Consider the following 17762-nt stretch of genomic DNA (forward strand, 5'->3'; position numbering starts at 1 on the left):
TTCAGCATATATACTCTAGCAAACATTACAGCTTTGGTTTTGTCAGGTTTGTGTTTTCCAGGTTTTGAGCACAGCCAAAGTGGATAGACTATAATAAACACAAGTGCTACCAGGGGAATGGTCCAATAACTGTTATAATGGAAGTCCATCTGGGTAAATAGCAGGAAACAAAAATGCTAGCAGGAATAAAAGGAATTGTGACCATCAGCCTCAAAGAGTAGATGTGAAAAAGCTAAAGTTTTCTTCCAGCATACTTGCAGAAAGCACAGGTTGCTGCATCTATGTTAAGGTCCTTACAGAGACTGTCTTTACAGTTGTTGGTATGAAATAACTGCAGTGGAATCACTAAAGTAATAATATTTTTCTAAGTTCACGGTCTCTTGCCTAAAAATAAATTCGTAATAAGCAGCCAACTTGATTTGGGCTCAGAAGTTGGTGTAGGAGGCAGAGAGAAAGAAAAGGAGACCTTGGGGCAGGGGAGAGAAGTCCTACAACAATACTTAAAACATTTCTATTCACATATTATAGTAGCTTTTGGGAAAAATAAAATAGCTAATAGGCATTTCCCTGCTGCTGTTGTCCCGTGGCATAACTGTTTTGGAATAGTTTTTGAAAACCAGAAACTTAAACAGACAAACAGAAGACCAAACAGTAGTAGCTAGACTGCCCTCAGGTTTTGAGTACTGTATTCCTCTGTAGCAAGAGAGAAAGAGAATTTTATGTCCTGTTCACCTCATGAGTAAAATGTACCAAACCTCTGTGGTGATGGGACAGGTAACAATAACATTATTAAAAAAAAAAACAAAAACCAAACAAAATCTAAACTAAAATCTATCTGATTATCTATCCGAAGTTTAACTTGAATTCTTCAGTGTTTACCTTCTGCAGTGGAATTAGCTAGCTGGAGTTAATTATTCTGAGTGCGGAATTCTTTTGTCCTTGTGGTGAGAGGAGTGCAGTGAAAAGACATTTTGAGATCTCAAGGACAATTTCAGTTGATTCATTTTGTCAACAAGGGAAAGATTGAAAAGTTTGTCTTATGCATCTTTATGCTGAAGGAGCAGCCATGCTTGGTGGAAAATGATGAGAATGACCTCGTGATGACGTTTCCTTCGTTCATTTTTGTTTGAGCTGTGTTTTTTGCTATTTTATGATGCATGAGATGGCAAGGTTATTTTTAAACAGTTTCAGTCAATACTGAAACTAACATAGGTACTTACTGAACAGGAAAGCAAGGATTAATTCTTTTCAATGTCATGAATAAATCTTCCAAAATGGGTTCCCATATGCATGGTACTCTCAAATGGCTCTTGTAAACATGTTCATGTCAGATACCCAGCATATTTTCTCATGACACTGAATTTAGGATTCAGTGCCTTTTCACAGAATCATAGTATGGTTGAAGTTGGAAGGACCTCTGGAGGTCATGTGGTCCAACTCCCCTACTCAAGCAGGGTCACCTAGAGCCAGCTCCCCAGGACCATGTCCGGATGGCTTTTGAATATTTCCAAGGAGGGAGACTCCACAACCTCTCTGGGCAACCTGTGCCAGCGCTCAGTAACACTCACAGTAAAAAAGTGTTCAGAGGGAATCTCCTGTGTGTCTGCATGTGCCCATTGCCTCTTGTCCTGTCACTAGGCACTGCTGAAAAGAGCCTGGCTCTATCTTCTTTGTATCCTTCCTTCAGGTTTTTATATACACTGATAAGATCCCCCTTCCCCCCACCCAGGCCTTCTCTTTGCTGGGATAAACAGTCCCATCTCTCTCAGCCCTTCCTCATAAGAGAGATGCTCCAGTCTCTTAATCATCTTCATGGCCCTTCATTGGACTCTCTCCAGTATGTCCATATCTGTCTTGTACTGGAGAGCCCAGAACTGGACACAGGATTCCAGGTGTGGCCTCACAAGTGCCAATGTCCAAATTTTAATACTGATATGAAGGACCTTGAATGACAAGCATAGAAGTTCTTGAGGATTGTTTTAGGTTTTTGGCTTTCAGCTGAGCCTTTAAACAGTGGTGCTAGCAGTGCTGTGAGCACAAGTCATTGCTGCTATACCTTCAGAATAGGTAATGTTAGTCTTAACCCACAGGCCACAAGGTAGCTTTTCGTTTCTCCTTTCTTATCTCCCTGCAGGAGCTGCGCACATGGGAAGAAGAGCTGACTCGTGCTGCTGTTGAACAGAAGAACCATGAGGAGTTGCTACGAAGGCGGGAACAGGAGCTGGCAGAACGCGAGATTGACATCCTGGAAAGGGAGCTCAACATCATCATCCACCAGCTGTGTCAGGAGAAGCCTCGGGTGAAGAAACGCATGGGGAAGTTCAAGAGGAACCGGCTCAAGTTAAAAGATGGCAATCATATCAGCCTGCCTTCAGGTTGGTGACATGTTAGGCTGTGTCAAGTGAAATGGGAGGAACAGGTGAAACTGTAGCTTTGGTAGCTCCTTTCTACTGATACTTATGCATTACTATTGAATGTACTTTGGGAAAAACATGCCTCTTTGGGATCAAGAAACTAAAATTGATGCTCTTGTGGCTAGCATTTCGCAAAGTTCCAAGTATGAAGGCCAGAAGTAAATTTGAGATGTTACATGTTTGTTAGTCAGTGGCTGTATGAGGTTCATGAGAAAAATGTTGGTGTTGCAGTTTAACATGTTAATAGTCAAAATGGTCAGTTTAATAAAGGATGTACATAAGGAATGATGGAGGTTCTTGCTCTGGGAATATTCTACATAATGCTGCAGCAGAAACCATAATCTACTGGATTTCTTGGTGCAGGAATCCAGAAGTTATCAAAAATACGTTGATAGCTGCGAGACTACAGCCCTACATTGCTAGTTCATATGTGAACTCATATTAGCACACAGGAGACCTCTAATACCACCCTTCTGGAAGAAACGTTAAATATTGGTGAGATGTCAAGGAAGTCACTCTTAAGAGTGAAGATGGTGATTTTCAGAAATATTGAATCCTTAGCATTTCTGCTGCAGATTGTGTATGGAGATTCAAATTTGTAAAAGAACAAAAGCGTGGGTTTTGTAAATCACCAAAGGCTCATCATTACCTCAAGGATGATGGCTTACGCTGTATTCTTTGTTTTCTGAGAGAGACTGGCTGTTCAGAAGAGCAATGATGATAAAATGTGCATGTTAACTATGCCTTTCTTTAGGTCTGTAAACAGCTATTGCTGGTGGTTTTGCTTAGCTTAAGAAACTGAGAGATAAGGTGAAAGGAGTTTATACAGGGATATACTTTGGCATAAATGTCACTCAACGCATGGGGATCTGTGTGTGTGTGTATATATCTGTTGTGGTTTAACCCCAGCTGGCAACTAAGCACCACACAGCCGCTTACTCCCCGCCTCGGTGGCATGGGGGAGAGAATCAGAAGGGTAAAAGTGAGAAAACTCGTGGATTGAGATAAAGACAGTTTAATAAGTAAAGCAAAAGCCATGCACACAAGCAAAGCCAAACAAGGAGTTCATTCAGTACTTCCCATCGGCAGGCAGCTGTTCAGTCATCTCCAGGAAGCAGGGCTCCATCACGCATAATGGTTACTTGGTAAGACAAACGCCATCAATCTGAATGTCTCCCCCCCCTCCTTCTTCCCCCAGCTTTATATGCTGAGCATGACATCCTATGGTATGGAATATCCCTTTGGTCAGTTGGGGTCAGCTGTCCCAGCTGTGTCCCCTCCCAGCTTCTTGTGCACCCCCAGCCTACTCACTGGTGGGATGGGGTGAGAAGCAGAAAAGGCCTTGACTCTATGTAAGCACTGCTCCGCAACAGTGAAAACACCCCTGTATTATCAACACTTTTTCCAGCAGAAATCCAGAACGTAGCCCATACCAGCTACTATGAAGAAAAGTAACTCTATCCCAGCCAAAACGAGCAAAGTATCTCACACTTACACTAAGAAGATACATCTTCATGAGTGTGAGCGCACATCTTTGTTCTGAAGTAACTGTGTGTACGATGGGGGGATAGCGATTGGCTGTAAAACTTCATTTCTACATAGATCTTGTAAATTGCGATCTTTGAAAGTTACCATAAATTATTATTTCTTTTTTCTTATATTAAAAAAAGAATTTTAACTGTGTCTTTCTGCTTTTGTTTTGATTTTTTTCTTTTTCTTTTGGTAAACAGATTTCCAGCATAAATTCACTGTGCAGGCTTCTCCAACGATGGATAAAAGGAAAAGCTTGATCAGTAGTTGCTCCAGCCCTCCTGCAAGTCCTACCATTATTCCCAGACTCAGGGCCATACAGTGTAAGGAGCTCAATGTAGTATTGAATTTGGGAAATGTGCAGTCTGTCAGCGTGGTAAGATGCCAAGATTCCATATCTAGGACAGGACTGTTAAGAAAAAAAAAAAAACTCCTAAAATGTTTGCCTTGTGCCCTGCATGTATGCATTTAGAGAGAAAAATGGAGTGTGTTGGTGATGGGGGGGAGTATCACCTTCTTTGGAGTCCAAACCTTACTTACCTAAGTTCTTGAAATATTGTTGTTTGATTGTATACAAAATACATTCCTTAGGTGTACAGGTTAATTTTTAAAAACACTAATTTGCAGAATTAGATCTGTAAAACACTATTGAAGTGGATTAAGTTAGTGTTGGAAGGAAAGAAAAACAAGGGCACTTGTCATGAAAATAGTGTTCCCATAATAAAACAGAATTAGGCAGAAAAGCATATATTGGAAGCATAAAAGGGATGTTAATTAAAGTGTAGTGTTTGTATTGGAAGCATAAGAGGGATGTTAATTAATGTGTAGTGTTTGTATTGGATGTCATGACACTTGTGTGTCTGGTATCAAACTGGTGGTTCTAAAAGAGAAACCAGTGATGGAGTAAAGCTGTAAAGCCTATCTATACTGATTTTGAAGGGATCTGGTTGTTAGATCTGTGTTGATAAATGGTCAGAATTATGGGAAAGAAGCCTGAATGGATGTTTTCATTAACATTTGTGTTCTGGCCTGTGTTTTATTCTTTATGTTGCTGTGGAACCAATTCTTTAATTTGTGTATCCATTTTTCTTTCCCATTTTCCACTGTTCTTCCCACTTGTGAAGTGACTCCTGCTGAAAGCAGTAAAACATGGGGACGAAGCTCAGTCCTTCCAAAGGAGGAAGGAGAGGAAGAGGAGAAGAGAGGCCAGAAGAAAAAGGGACGCACTTGGGGACCGAGCTCACTTTGTCACAAGGAACTGGGTGCAGGAGAAGATGGGTAAGAGAGGGCCTGGAACAAGACTGGTTTCCAGGTTCTAAAACTGGTTATGAGCTGGCTCACAGGAGATTTGCCTATCCTCTTACAAACCCTTTTCTGCTTCCAAACTTATTTGCTGTACCAGAGATGTTAGAAATTCAGAACAGATTACAAAACTGCATTGCATTCAGTCCCTTGCTAGAGGTCCAGCACTGACTGATGCTTTCACTGTCTGCTATTACCTTGTTATGTGTGTTTGTAAGCAGTAGAACTTCTTAGCTGTGTAAAACTGTTTCTCTAGTAGCTTTTCTTTATTTTCAGGCTCAACTTCCTGTAGTTTCCTATCATATCTGAAACTACTTCTCTTTTACAATTCTCAGCTATGCTTTTTCTTGTCTTAAATGCTGTTATTTAAAAAGTATCTGGTAGAGCCAGGCAAATATCTTCTCTTCAGGCTTTTGAAAAGGACACACACCTTGAGTGAAAACATCCTGAAAGTAATTTTTGTAGAGATACAGGTTGTACCTCTATTTCTATAGGTTCTTGTTCTGTGACTTCTTTTTTTGTGTGTGTGTAAATTACTTAAACCAGGACTCCAGTGGATCATTGCCGAAATGCTGCTTTAAACATTAGGAGTATTTTCATCCTCTAAGAGGTTTGAATGCCTTGTGATTTTTAGTGGAGTTTGAAGCTTTTTCCCCTGCTAAATTGATAGATTGACTCTTGTCGTATTTTTTAGCAGGGAAAATAAAGTAACTGCTTATAACTTACCTTTAATATTATGTGCTCAGGTGTGAAATTCCTGGAAAATAGACGTTTACATAATGCATCGTTATTGCAGTCCTCTGCAAGAGGGCCTGGATCTAAGTGTTCTAATGACATTAAATATGTTTTCCCTCAAAGGAACTCTTGACATGTTAACAGGGCAGTGTGGAGGAAGCTTCTTTGACTGCTGCCTATGCTTTACCTATTCAGTAGATGAAGTATAGCATTCTACAGAATTAAAACAGATGTCACACTTTACAGTCATTATTATATAAAAGGGCAGGAGATCACTGAGGCTGGTAGAAAAACACTTCTACCTTGAAATCATGTTCTTAGAATTCTGGGAATAAAGCTCTTCAGTTTTCTGTTCATTACTGTACAGTCTGAAGCACTGAATTGCTTTTGGGCACAGACAGCTGGAAAGGAGTTGCTTGCTAAGCATGGTTGCTCTTAAAACTATCCTGTTCTCTACAACTGAGGTGTTCTATAGTATTCATCACCTTTTCCAGGGAGACTCAATACAGCTATGGCATTTTGCAGAGCATGTGAAACCCGATAGTGTTGCTGAGAGGGCAGTATGGTTAACATACAATGAACTACTGCTTCTTGCTGAGATCATGCCCAACTACAGACTTTAATTTAAAAGTTGCAGTAAACGTTAGTGACTCAAAAGAGAGTGCTTGCTATTTTTAGGATTTTTTAATTCTAATTTTAGATGGTAGAGGGATAAAAATTGGGGTAAAGCGAAGAGCTAAACTTAGGATAGAAAAGTCCATTTCAAGTCTTACGACGCTGTTCTGGAGGCAGCAGTGCTGCTATTCTAGCTGCTTACATGATTCTGATCAAGGGAACTTGAATCTTCATCTTTTTTTTTAATCACTTTCCCTGTGTTCTCCACAGGAGGTAATTCCAAATTTATGCAATTACATTGTGGGAATTGCAGTGAAATTCTCTAGCATAAGTAAACTGACCTATAATTAACGTCAAGTAAAGGCAGTCATGAAAAGATTATACAGTGCTTATTCACCCTTCTGCATTTATCTTTGAGCATAAGGAGTATGCACAGTAGCAGAAGGCTGCTGTGCTGATTTGCAGGGACGGGATGAAGCTTTATGTTGGACTGGTGTTGTGACAGTTCAGTTGTGATCTTATGGGTATATCCTCAAGGATATATGGTGAAGTCATAATTGTCTTAAACTTGGCATTGATTAGTCTCAGACTCTTACTATGGCGTGGGTGATCTTTACCCTGGTTAAGTTTTCACGGTGGTGGTGGTACTGATTTTATGGAAGGTGACACTGGATGTGGGGTAGTCGTAGTCCTTTAAAAGTTACGTCTTAAAACCTTGCAAGCTAAATAGGGGTGAGCCTGGGAACAGACACTTTTTATTCATGACAGTATTGTGTTAATGTCTCAACATGGTGTTACAGAATGGTATTAAGACACCAGAGATGCCGTCTTGCAGTTGTAGGGAAGTTTTTTGCAATTTGCTAAGCAAATAAGCCTTATCACCCTACCACTCCTAGAGAGAGATGCTTTTGACTTCTCAGTAGAAAAAGGCAACAGAGAAGTAACTCAACCATAATACAACAAACAGAGTAATAACCTTCCTGTCATTTAATCTAAACAGATTACAGGTAAGAAGTCTTCAGGTTCCTGAATTGTCATGCTGGTGACTGAAATAGATAGTTTTGCTGCTAGTGCTTTCAAATCATTACAGTTGCTCTTTCCTTGGAGCAGTAACACATAACGCTGCTATGGTGGGAATGTACTCGTAAGTCGGCATGTTTTGAATTGTTTTCAAATGTACACTACTGTCTAATTAAGAGGATGTGCAGCTATCCACAGGTCTTTGGGGTCTGTGTGTAATTTGGGGGGAGAGAGAAGGAGTGAAAAATAAAAGGGAAGGATGAAGATTTTATAACCTTGAGGCAAACGTAGCAAGCCTTGAAATTATTCTGGTAGCTATTTATCTTTCTGTTCAGATTGATCTGTGCTTTGTCAGTAACAGCAAATCCTCAGTCTGGTTTTTGCAAGGGAAGATTGCTCTGAGAAGTCATAAGGAAGCAAACTAAGTTGATGTGTGCTGCTGTACAATAAAGGGCAATTCCCAAGACCCTTTAGATAACTATGACTGTGAAGTGAAGGCTAAACTGAAGATTACTGCTGCCTATCACTTACAACTTTGCTATCTCTGCATATAGAGAACAGAGTATGTGTTTTCCCAGCTCCATGGAAATCTTGCCTTCCTCAATAGTTGTCTTCCCGTATTGTAAGAGCTTTGACATTTACTTTTGGAGGTGATCACACTGCTAACATGGTTTGTTTTCACTCACCAGCTTTCCCTTAATATGCTGCTCTATTTATAGTATTTATCCTAACTATGCATGTTATATACATGGATAATTTAGATACAACATACATTATTTGGTGGGTTGTGTTACATAGCTGAGTATAGTATGGAGGGAGTAAATCGGAACAGACCCACACGCTGAATTGCATCTCTGTTGTAAAACCATGTGGTTGTCTGTCTTGACAAGTAGGATTCAGCACTGTGCTGTCTGGATTCGGGTTCATAGCAGGGTACTGCATGTGCCAGAATGGTAAATGGGGGGAAAATGAAGGACTTTCAAGACAGTTGAGAACGGCACAGGGTACTTTCAGTGTAATGTAGCACGGTCATCAACCAACCGAACATGTGCTGAATCAAGTTTAGACCTTCTGACCTTGCTATAGCAATATAGTTTGGTGACAAGTGGGGCATCCCCAGTTAGGTAGAGAATAGAGGAAAAATACATATCAAGGCAAAAAAACTGATACAATAAAACTTTGAAATCCTGCAGTGGAAGCCATCTTAGAAATGCAGAGTGATTCTGGTGGAAAGTAAGAATCATGAGAGAACTTCTGTGTGCTCATATCCTTTCTCTGTAAGGGAAGGATTGTAATGAATTATGTGTCTTATCAAAGAACAATGCAAGTTAGTAATGGAGCTGGAAGAGGTCTCATCTCTTAAGGCTTCTGTTCTTTCAATAACAAGTTGATGCTCTTGTGTGTCCAGTTGAGATAATTCAGACTATCCACGGATCTTTTTACTCCTTTCATTCAATTTCTGTCTATCCTAAGTGTATGTTAGCTTTTCACCAACACTACGATGTGTTTCATGTTGGAGTTTGGAGAAAGGCACCAGAAATCTCCCAGTTCAGACTATATTGATAACTGAACAATAAAACTTTGAGTGTTGATATGTCAGAAAGTTGTGCTGCTTACTAAAATTGTTTCTGATGTCATGAAAGTACTGCAGGGAACAAATAGGATGATGGTAATGAATACCTATGAATAGGGACTACTAATAAGCTCAGGTGCCTGGTGACATACATTTAAATGCAGGTGACATCCAAGTAGAGGTTTGGTTTTGATTTTTTCACTTGTTTGTTTCTGTGGGTTTTGGGGGTTTTTGTCTGTAAGTAAAAGAAACAATGACATGATTTATGATTTTAGTTACCTATTTTTCCATAATCTAGAACATATGCTTTTAACTGTCTGTACTTCAATGCAGTGTTTTCTTTAGAGGAGAAATATTGGGGTTTCTAATATAGAGGCATGACTTTTCTGTTACAATGACTTTAGCATATTATTGTCCCAGTGAGTGATCTTTGACTTTCATTGTTCATTTGTATTTCACATGGAAATGGTTTTGGAGATATTTTTCCCCTCCTCCTGCTGAGCACTTTATTTTTTACCTGCCATGGTAGGTTTGCCTTGGTTTAAAAAGAAAATGTTTCATCTGATTTTGTAGTGGTGCTTTCTATTATTCTGCATTCATAGCTGTTGGTTATCAGCAGAGGTCTTTTGACTGCCATCGTGTAACAAATGAGGGAGGGACTTTTTGACTTTGTATTTTAGGGTGCTGTATAGATGCAAAATGTCTTGCTATGGGAGGACTTCAAATCTATGTAATTAAGATGGATACATGCATACCCTAAGTAGAGCAATAGAGAATATAGAAGGGGGAATGAAAATCAGTTGTAAGCATGGTACATTTTCTCCATCTTTCTACTATTTCAGTCTGAAAGCTCTGGTAGAAGGATACAAACAGTGGTCATCCAGTGCACCGAACCTTGGGAAGATCCAGAGAACTGCGCCTGCTTTTCCTGGATTCACCAGCTTGGCAGAGATAGGTAAAGGAATTCCCTGGACTTTATATTCTCATCCCCACTTCCATTCACATTTGAATGAACCTCTCCTTTCCTGATCTTCACCTGGTACCTTACAGCAATGTTTTCATTTTGGTGGTATCCGTTTTTCTTTTATTCTTTGTGAAGTAACTACTTTCTCCTTCTGGATTTTCTTTTTGTTCAAATCTCTGCTTGTGCTTCCTATCTGTCAAGCTAACAAGCTTCTCTCAGTTCCCCTCTAGCTCCATGTTACCTCTCAGCTCCTTTCCTGTTAATGATATTTAGATGTGCAGCATGGATATACCTTCACTTGCAAGGAGAGATCCTCATAATTTTCCTACCTTTTGCTTCTCATTCCCAAACATATAAATTTACTCTAGAAGTAACTGAGATGTAGATTGCTTCTGAAATGCTGTTCTGCAATTGATCCCAAATAGATTAATGTGTCACTAATTTCTTCCACTTTGATAGTGTTTCCAGTTACTTGTCTTAGCCTATCTGCTTTGGAGACAATAGCCTGTGAGTATTTGGCAGTTGGTGAACGATGCTTGTGATGAGGACAGTTGCATCTTCTGAGGAGAAGCTTATTTTCATATATATTTGTAAGACAATGAAATTTGCCAGTGAAAATGTTACATCCATGCAAAGTCTGCTTTCATTTGCTTTCCAGATGATGAAGACAGTGAATGTCTTAATGGGGAGGGCAAAGTGCACCCTTCACCTGGGCACAATCAGTCATACCTCTGCATCCCATTTCAGAAGAATGAAGACTGGGATGGCCCTTCTAGTGATGCCAATGAGGAGTCCACCCCTGTGAACTCTGCTACTAGTACCCCGCAGCTGACACCCACCAACAGCCTCAAACGTAGTGGCTCCCACCACAAGCGATGTGAGGTTGCATTGCTTGGCTGTGGAGCAGTGCTGGCTGCTGCAGGCCTGGGTTTTGATCTGTTAGAAGCAGGGAAGTGTCAGCTTCTGATTGAGGAGGAGCCAGAGGCACCCAAGGAAGAGAAGAAGAAGCGTGACAGCATTTTCCAGCGAACCGGACGCCCACGCAGGAGCACTAGCCCACCTTCCCGAAAGATCTTCAAGAAAGAGGATCCCATGTTGTTGCTAGGCGAGCCATCCACATCCCTCACCCTTCTTTCCCTGTCTTCCATTTCCGAATGTAATTCCACCCGGTCCCTGCTGCGCTCAGACAGTGATGAGATTGTGGTGTATGAAATGCCTGTCAGCCCAGTGACAGTCAAGGCTCCCTTGCCAGCCATTACCAACCCACTAGTCAATGTCCAGATCGAGAGGTTCAAACAAGACCCCAACCAGTCCCTGACTCCCACACATGTGACAGTCTCTTCCCACACCCAGCAAAGCGGGCACAGGCGCACACCTTCTGATGGGGCCATCAAAGGGAGTGGACTAGTTGTCAATGGGTGCCCAACCAGTGGATGCCCTTCCAGTAGCTGTTTAACTGGAGCACTGGGAGCAGGTAGGTTTTCAGCCATCTTCCTTTTCCTTTTCAGAATAAACACCCAAACAGTATAATTACTTGTTAGGAAGTAAACATGTTGGTTATACAGCATCCATTGTAATGGCCAGCCCACAAGAAGAGCTTATGGATGCTATCTTTACACAAATAATGAACAGAATAATGCAGTAATGGTCTCTGTTCCAGCATCTCTGCACTAAGGAACTCTCTCTGCTCCCCTGTGCTGTGAGGGAGAGTATAGTATTGTTTCTTAGACAAAGATGGTACCGAAGTACAAATATTGTGCATTTTTAGCAGTTCCTCGGGATTCCATCTCCATTGCCTTTATACACTTGTTTGTATTGCTGTTACAATTTCAAAGTAAATTCTGCTCTTTAAGGCAGTGAAAACTGGATCTCTAAAGCGGTTTGGGACTGTGCCACTGTTGCTCTTATTCCTTTGCAAGCAAGAGGGATCTTCCTGGGTCGGTAGTGTTCTCACTGTTGCAGTCTTTAGGAGTGGCTGTGACTTGATAACTTAAAAAAGCCTTTCCTGTTTTCTTGCCCTTAACTCAGAGAATAAAAAAGACTAAAATAATAAATCAAAATTGGATTTAATTAGACTTTTCCCAATCGTAAAATAAAATGTGAGGTTGTCTGTTGGATGGCAATCTGCAGTAAAATGTGGCTTAATGCAGCTGAGAATACTCATTAAAATGGTATTTATGAAAATTTAAGTTATGTTGTGTTTATAAAAAAAAAAAAACCCAAAACAAAAAAAACCAGACACCATCCCTCACCCCACCCCTAAACAAAAACAAACCAGGAAGCATCCATAGTAGGTAGTGTTAAATGGCTCTTCCAGGAAGTTGGTCCTGCTCGCTGCAAACAGGTGTCACACATCCTGCTGTGCAAGTGTCTCCCTGATCCATTCAAGCTGTTAATGGGCAATGGGCCCTCCAAAGGATTTGGAGAGTCCTCACCTCTGGTAGGAGGTCAAATCCGTGCTCTCCAGTCTGAAAATTGAAGAAAGCAAATGAGAGAATGAACAAAACTTGCTGCTTGTGATAGGTCAGTGAAACAGGTGTCTTGCAATGTGTTGAGAACAGTATAGGGATAAAGCTGCTGGTTATTCACTTCAGATTGGTGTAATCTTGAAGATACGGAGTTTGTAGATTCTGAATGGAGGCTTTCTGCTTTGAAAATGTTTTTACAGTGTACATACAATAAACTAAGATCTGTTGGAACCATTTAGCAGTGACATCTAACTTGTTTCCCTCTTCTCTTACATTCTCTGTTTTGGATAGGTGTATTAAAAACACCTAGTCCAAGTAGAGATCCCAATGAGGTCCCTCGCCTGCCAGACCCCAACCTTGTTTTTCCTCCAACCCCGAGACGATGGAATGCACAGCAGGACCCCACACTGGAAAGACCCAAGACATTGGAGTTCCTGCCCCGGCCACGTCCTGCAGCCAGTCGGCAGCGGCTTGATCCCTGGTGGTTTGTGTCGCCCAGCAATGCCAAGGGTGAATCTTCTGCCAACAGTTCAAGTACTGATACTCCAAGCAATCTGGACTCTTGTTTTGCTAGTAGCAGCAGCACTGTAGAAGAGAGACCTGGACTGCCTGCACTGCTTCCTTTCCAGGTGGGTCTTCCTGTAGAGGAGCGGACACTGTTGGACATAGATGCTGAGGGGCAGAGCCAGGACAGCACCATTCCGCTATGCAGAAGTGAACTTAACACACACAAAGCTGCAGCATATGAACTCAAGCAAGAATTCTGGTCTTAGTATGAAATCCACTGGGGACAGTGAGCCCCTCTAAATTCAATCCTACTTTTTGCACTGAGAATGCACTTTGAAGACAGGTGAGATGGAGGGATGCTACAGAGATCATATGGTGCTGCCTCTGCTGAAGATGTGTTGTTCAACTGCCTGATTTTTGTCTGCAGTTGGATGAAACTTGGCAACTCTGAGCTGCTGACTTTTGCTGTGGGGTTTTTCTGTAGTCTTCCCTGCCCTCTTATTGCAGTTTGAATCTGCAATGAGCTAAAATTATCATATCAAAGTCTTTGTTACTGACCTTGTAGGATTTGGCACTTGCAGTAAGTATATTGGTATCTATCCTGGTATTAATCAGTATTTTCAAAACTCAAATATTACACTACAGCAGACACCAGTGTTTGTTTTCCCAAGGAATCCAGGACAGAAACAAGTAAATATCTGGAGACTACCTTCTCTGAAATGTATTCAGATCATTAGATAGGCCTGGGAATCATGGTACCCCCGCTGAAGGAGCAGAAGTAACTTAGACTCGCTTGTCGTCTTTTGCTCATGTCATAGTGCAAGGTGGAACAGACTGCAGAGGAAGGGCATGGCATCTCTACTGATGGAGGTCTTTGAGAACAGACTAACTAGACTGTTGGGAATGAGTAGGTGTAGTTGATGCTGGCTTCAAGGCAGGTTGGATGGACTTCAATGATCTCTTGAGGTCCCTCTCAGCCCTATTTTTCTATGACCCTATGCTTTCAAAAAGATGAAGGCTTATGGTATGGCTGTTTACTCTAGCTTGCTTTTTTTGTTTCAAACTCTGGTTCCATCAGCCTCCTTTTCCCACCCCCTGTATCCCAGGCTCATAGTCAAGCTGCCTCAGCTTTGGGAAGGGAATTAGCAGGAACTCCTTCTTTAAAGCTGTGTTGGCTTGCAGAAGTAACTTATGTGTCCGCTCACTCTTTTTCTTTTCTTCCTGTTTTTCCTCCTTTCTTACGCTTTTTAGGAGTGGCCCTTGGAACCCAAGACTGTTCTTATGCACACTGATACTTGTTTAAAGCTCTTTTGAAATTGAGGCTTGTTAGTAGTTGGGTTGTGCAAACAGGAATCAGAACATCTGGATTCTGTTTTGTTTTGTCACTGACTCACTGTGTGACCTTGGGCAAATAATGTAACCTCTGTGCCTGAATTTCCCCATCTGTAAATAATAGGAATAATACCTACCTCACAGGGGGAGGGGTTGGGACATATGTAATAGGTATAAAGTCCTTTGAGATCTTTGAGTGAAAGGCACTATAGACATGTAAAACTTTATTCTTGTTCAGATATGTAAAAACTCCTAACTCTGGAGCAAGAACAGACCCCTGTCTTGAAGGAGGAAGTCACACAAGTAGGGTGTGCCTATGCTCACAGTTTTCTGTACAGAGACTGCAAATGTGTCTGTGCCTCTGCAGGTATATCTTACTGGCTTTAATGAGAGCTTCACTCTTCCCTAGTTTTGGCATTACAAATAAGGGATGTGGCCTTTATATGAGTGTAATAGGGTAGTCTGCTTTATTGCAGGGTACAGCATATCTGTTCACTCTTTTTGTACAGATCTGTGCTCATTTGCTAATCTACTGACCATTTGGGTGCAAATAACTGATTTGACAGTGCTGCCAATGCAGTGCTGAACCTGTTAGGGCAGTCCAGTCCTGTTGTGAAGGCAGTGTAGCCGAATACTTTCTTGCAGCTGTCAGCACAGAGAACCTGTGTGTTTAGATGTTTGTAACCTGATGTTAAAAACCAGCATGTGTGGGGAAGTACTGTACTTAAGGTTTTTTTAATTCTGTTTGAGGGCTAAACCAGCATGTTGCCATTAGTCAAGTGCACCCTTTTTTTCCAAGCAATTACAGTATGTTTTCATGTAGAAAGGTCACACATTTCTTGTTTATCACATTCCATGAAACATGTTTAATGGCAGAATTACTTTTTGCTGCCTTCCCCATTGAGTGCTCCAGAGCTAGCCTTAATGATGCTATACTAGCTGCTGAAGCTGGATAGACTGACTGTGTAGGCAAGGTATTCTGATGTGGGGCTAAGATACTTAAAAAAGAAAACTTACATTTCTGACACTTTTGTTAAATGTATGCTTTTAGCATTATTGATTTCTTAAGCATTCATCCTTTTGCTTTCAATTTCTGAACACTCAGTTTGTGATCCAGAGACTTAAAAAAAGGCAAAACTCACCCAAACAGATGGTTAATTTCGATTGTATTATAGAAACAAACTCAAGAAAGCCCAGTCAGAGACTGTGTCAGAGGGACTTAAAAGCAGGAGATTAAAACTATCCGTTTTTCATAGTTTCCCTTACCATTTTAAAAAGTCTGAAACAAAACTGGATCAGCTGTTCTGAAATGTAATGTTTTCTATCCAAAAAGTATCATTACAAATGTCATAGGAAGCATCATCTGCTCTGCAAAGACATCACCTGGAATAGCTCCATTCAAACAGAAATCTTTAAAATCCATTTACTTGCATGGAATGGGAGGTTACCTTTCTAGGTCACATTGTTTTAACTCAACCCACTAAACTTTCTGATAGTTGGCCAGTTGCTTTCACCAAGTGAACCGTAAGGTTTCTGTCAAGTTCCCAGCAGGCAAGACAGCTGTAAAGCCAAGTTGTTCTGTCACCTCTTTTGCTTAGGAAAGTTGAGGATGAAGTATCAAACCCCCTTTCCCCTCTCTCCCTTTTAGATAATCACTTGGTGACAGCGGTGTGTAGCTGACCTACTAGAAGTATTTTGCTCTGAAGAGCATCTTCCCTAACACCAAATGGACATTGCTGCATCAAAGGAACTGGGTAGGACAGATGACAAGGAGTCGAGGATCCAGATCAGGGTTTCCAACCTAGGTATTCTCTATTACAAAGCTGCCAGAAAGACTAGGTAGAAGCATAATGTTTGGTGGGTTTTTTTGTTTTTTAAACACTCCTTGGATGCAGTTATCTTCATTGAATCTAGCATGTGAAATAAAATGAGGTAGTTATGGGTTGATGCTCAAAGACTGTCTTCCATTTGTGAGCCATGTGGCTAACCTGAAGTATCAGGCAAGAGGAGTCTGTTGTAGAAACAAAGCTATTGGCTTTAGCAGGTGGTGGGGTATTCTTTGACAGGCAGAGGGTGCTCTCAAGGCAAAGAGTTGTCAGTTGTTTTACCTTATGCATCCCAAAAGCTGTTGCAACTGGTGTCCTGAGGCCCAGAGGCTATGTGCATGTTTAAGCTAGCTCTTAACCTCTCCCTGTATCCATCTATCCCATCCTGGCTTGATTTCTCTCCTTTCTTAATCTGTTGGGTTTTTTCCTTCCCAGTTGTGGGAGCTGAGGTGCTCCAAATCTCCAAAGGAGAGCTTCACTGTACTCCACTAGGTACTGAGAAGATATGAGCCCATCAGCTCACAAATTTTTTTTCTACTGATTACTAGTATCCCATTTGTCAGGGAGACAGAAGTTTCAGAATATTGTTGATTGACGTACCTTTCTAGCAGTGCTCTTGAGGAAGATGGTGAAAATCTTGCTATAAAAAAAATTCTAATAAAGGTATTTTTTCCTAAATATCTGAATAAGTTGCACTTTTTTTCTGAGAAAATGAGAAAACGATAACATGAGAGCACAAAATCACTAAACAGTCTAAAACATAATGACAAAAGAATGGGATAAAATGTGTTAAAGTAATTACAGAACTCACAAAGAGGAAGTGACAAAATTTTTAACTGACAGTAATAGTAGTAAGATTGTTGCTGAGAGAAATTTTTCTGGTCTGGAAATATATATGTGTTTTCTTTTAAATAGTCAGCTGGCAGTATGTATCACTAATTTATGTTACTGATGTCCTGATTTAGGAAATAGAAAAAAGTTTGCCAGCCCTTCAGAATATGCTATCCTTGTAGCCTGTTTGTTTTTCCTGTCAAACTGGGAGGAAAGCACAGACATAGCAACCAGTGCAAACAATGACAAATTTTTTGATAAATTCCTACTGGTTTCACAGAAGTTGAGTGTGGGACAGGTAGAGAGAAGAAAGCTTTTGTGTCAAAACTAAAGTGATAATAGTTACGGATTTTTTTCTAATACTGTTGCTTCCTGTGGACTGCACAATGCTCTGTTTTGCCAGCAAGTAGGTCTTACCTCCTTTCAGTCCTTTTCAGAGGTGCAATTGTAACTTTTTTATAGGTTTGGGTTTTTTTTCCTTCAGATTATTATTGCAATGGGTTGATATTCAGTATGGGGCAGGGAACCTCAGTGAAAATATTCTTTTTGTAATGGTTTTCTAACAAAATGAGTATTTTCAAAGTGAATTTTTCACTATTGATGTGGAAAGACCTGTTCTGGTTTGGCATGCTTTTATGATGAAGT

The 17762-nt window shown here is 40.8% G+C and overlaps 1 protein-coding gene across 1 annotated transcript in view; it reads left to right on the top strand.

Annotated features, from left to right (window-relative positions):
- Nucleotides 1-15480, top strand: part of MAP3K9 (mitogen-activated protein kinase kinase kinase 9) — a 50125-nt gene extending 34645 nt beyond the window's left edge. The window contains exons 5-11 of the mRNA XM_050897064.1: nucleotides 2135-2375; nucleotides 4145-4320; nucleotides 4578-4581; nucleotides 5069-5222; nucleotides 10032-10144; nucleotides 10812-11627; nucleotides 12913-15480. Coding sequence (XP_050753021.1) covers nucleotides 2135-2375; nucleotides 4145-4320; nucleotides 4578-4581; nucleotides 5069-5222; nucleotides 10032-10144; nucleotides 10812-11627; nucleotides 12913-13394 — 1986 coding nt within the window. The 3' untranslated portion in view covers nucleotides 13395-15480. The remainder of the gene's footprint in view (nucleotides 1-2134; nucleotides 2376-4144; nucleotides 4321-4577; nucleotides 4582-5068; nucleotides 5223-10031; nucleotides 10145-10811; nucleotides 11628-12912) is intronic.
- The last annotated feature ends 2282 nt before the right edge of the window (nucleotides 15481-17762 follow it).

Source organism: Gymnogyps californianus, chromosome 5, assembly GCF_018139145.2.
Source record: "Gymnogyps californianus isolate 813 chromosome 5, ASM1813914v2, whole genome shotgun sequence".
In the NCBI taxonomy this organism is placed as follows: Eukaryota; Metazoa; Chordata; class Aves; order Accipitriformes; family Cathartidae; genus Gymnogyps; species Gymnogyps californianus.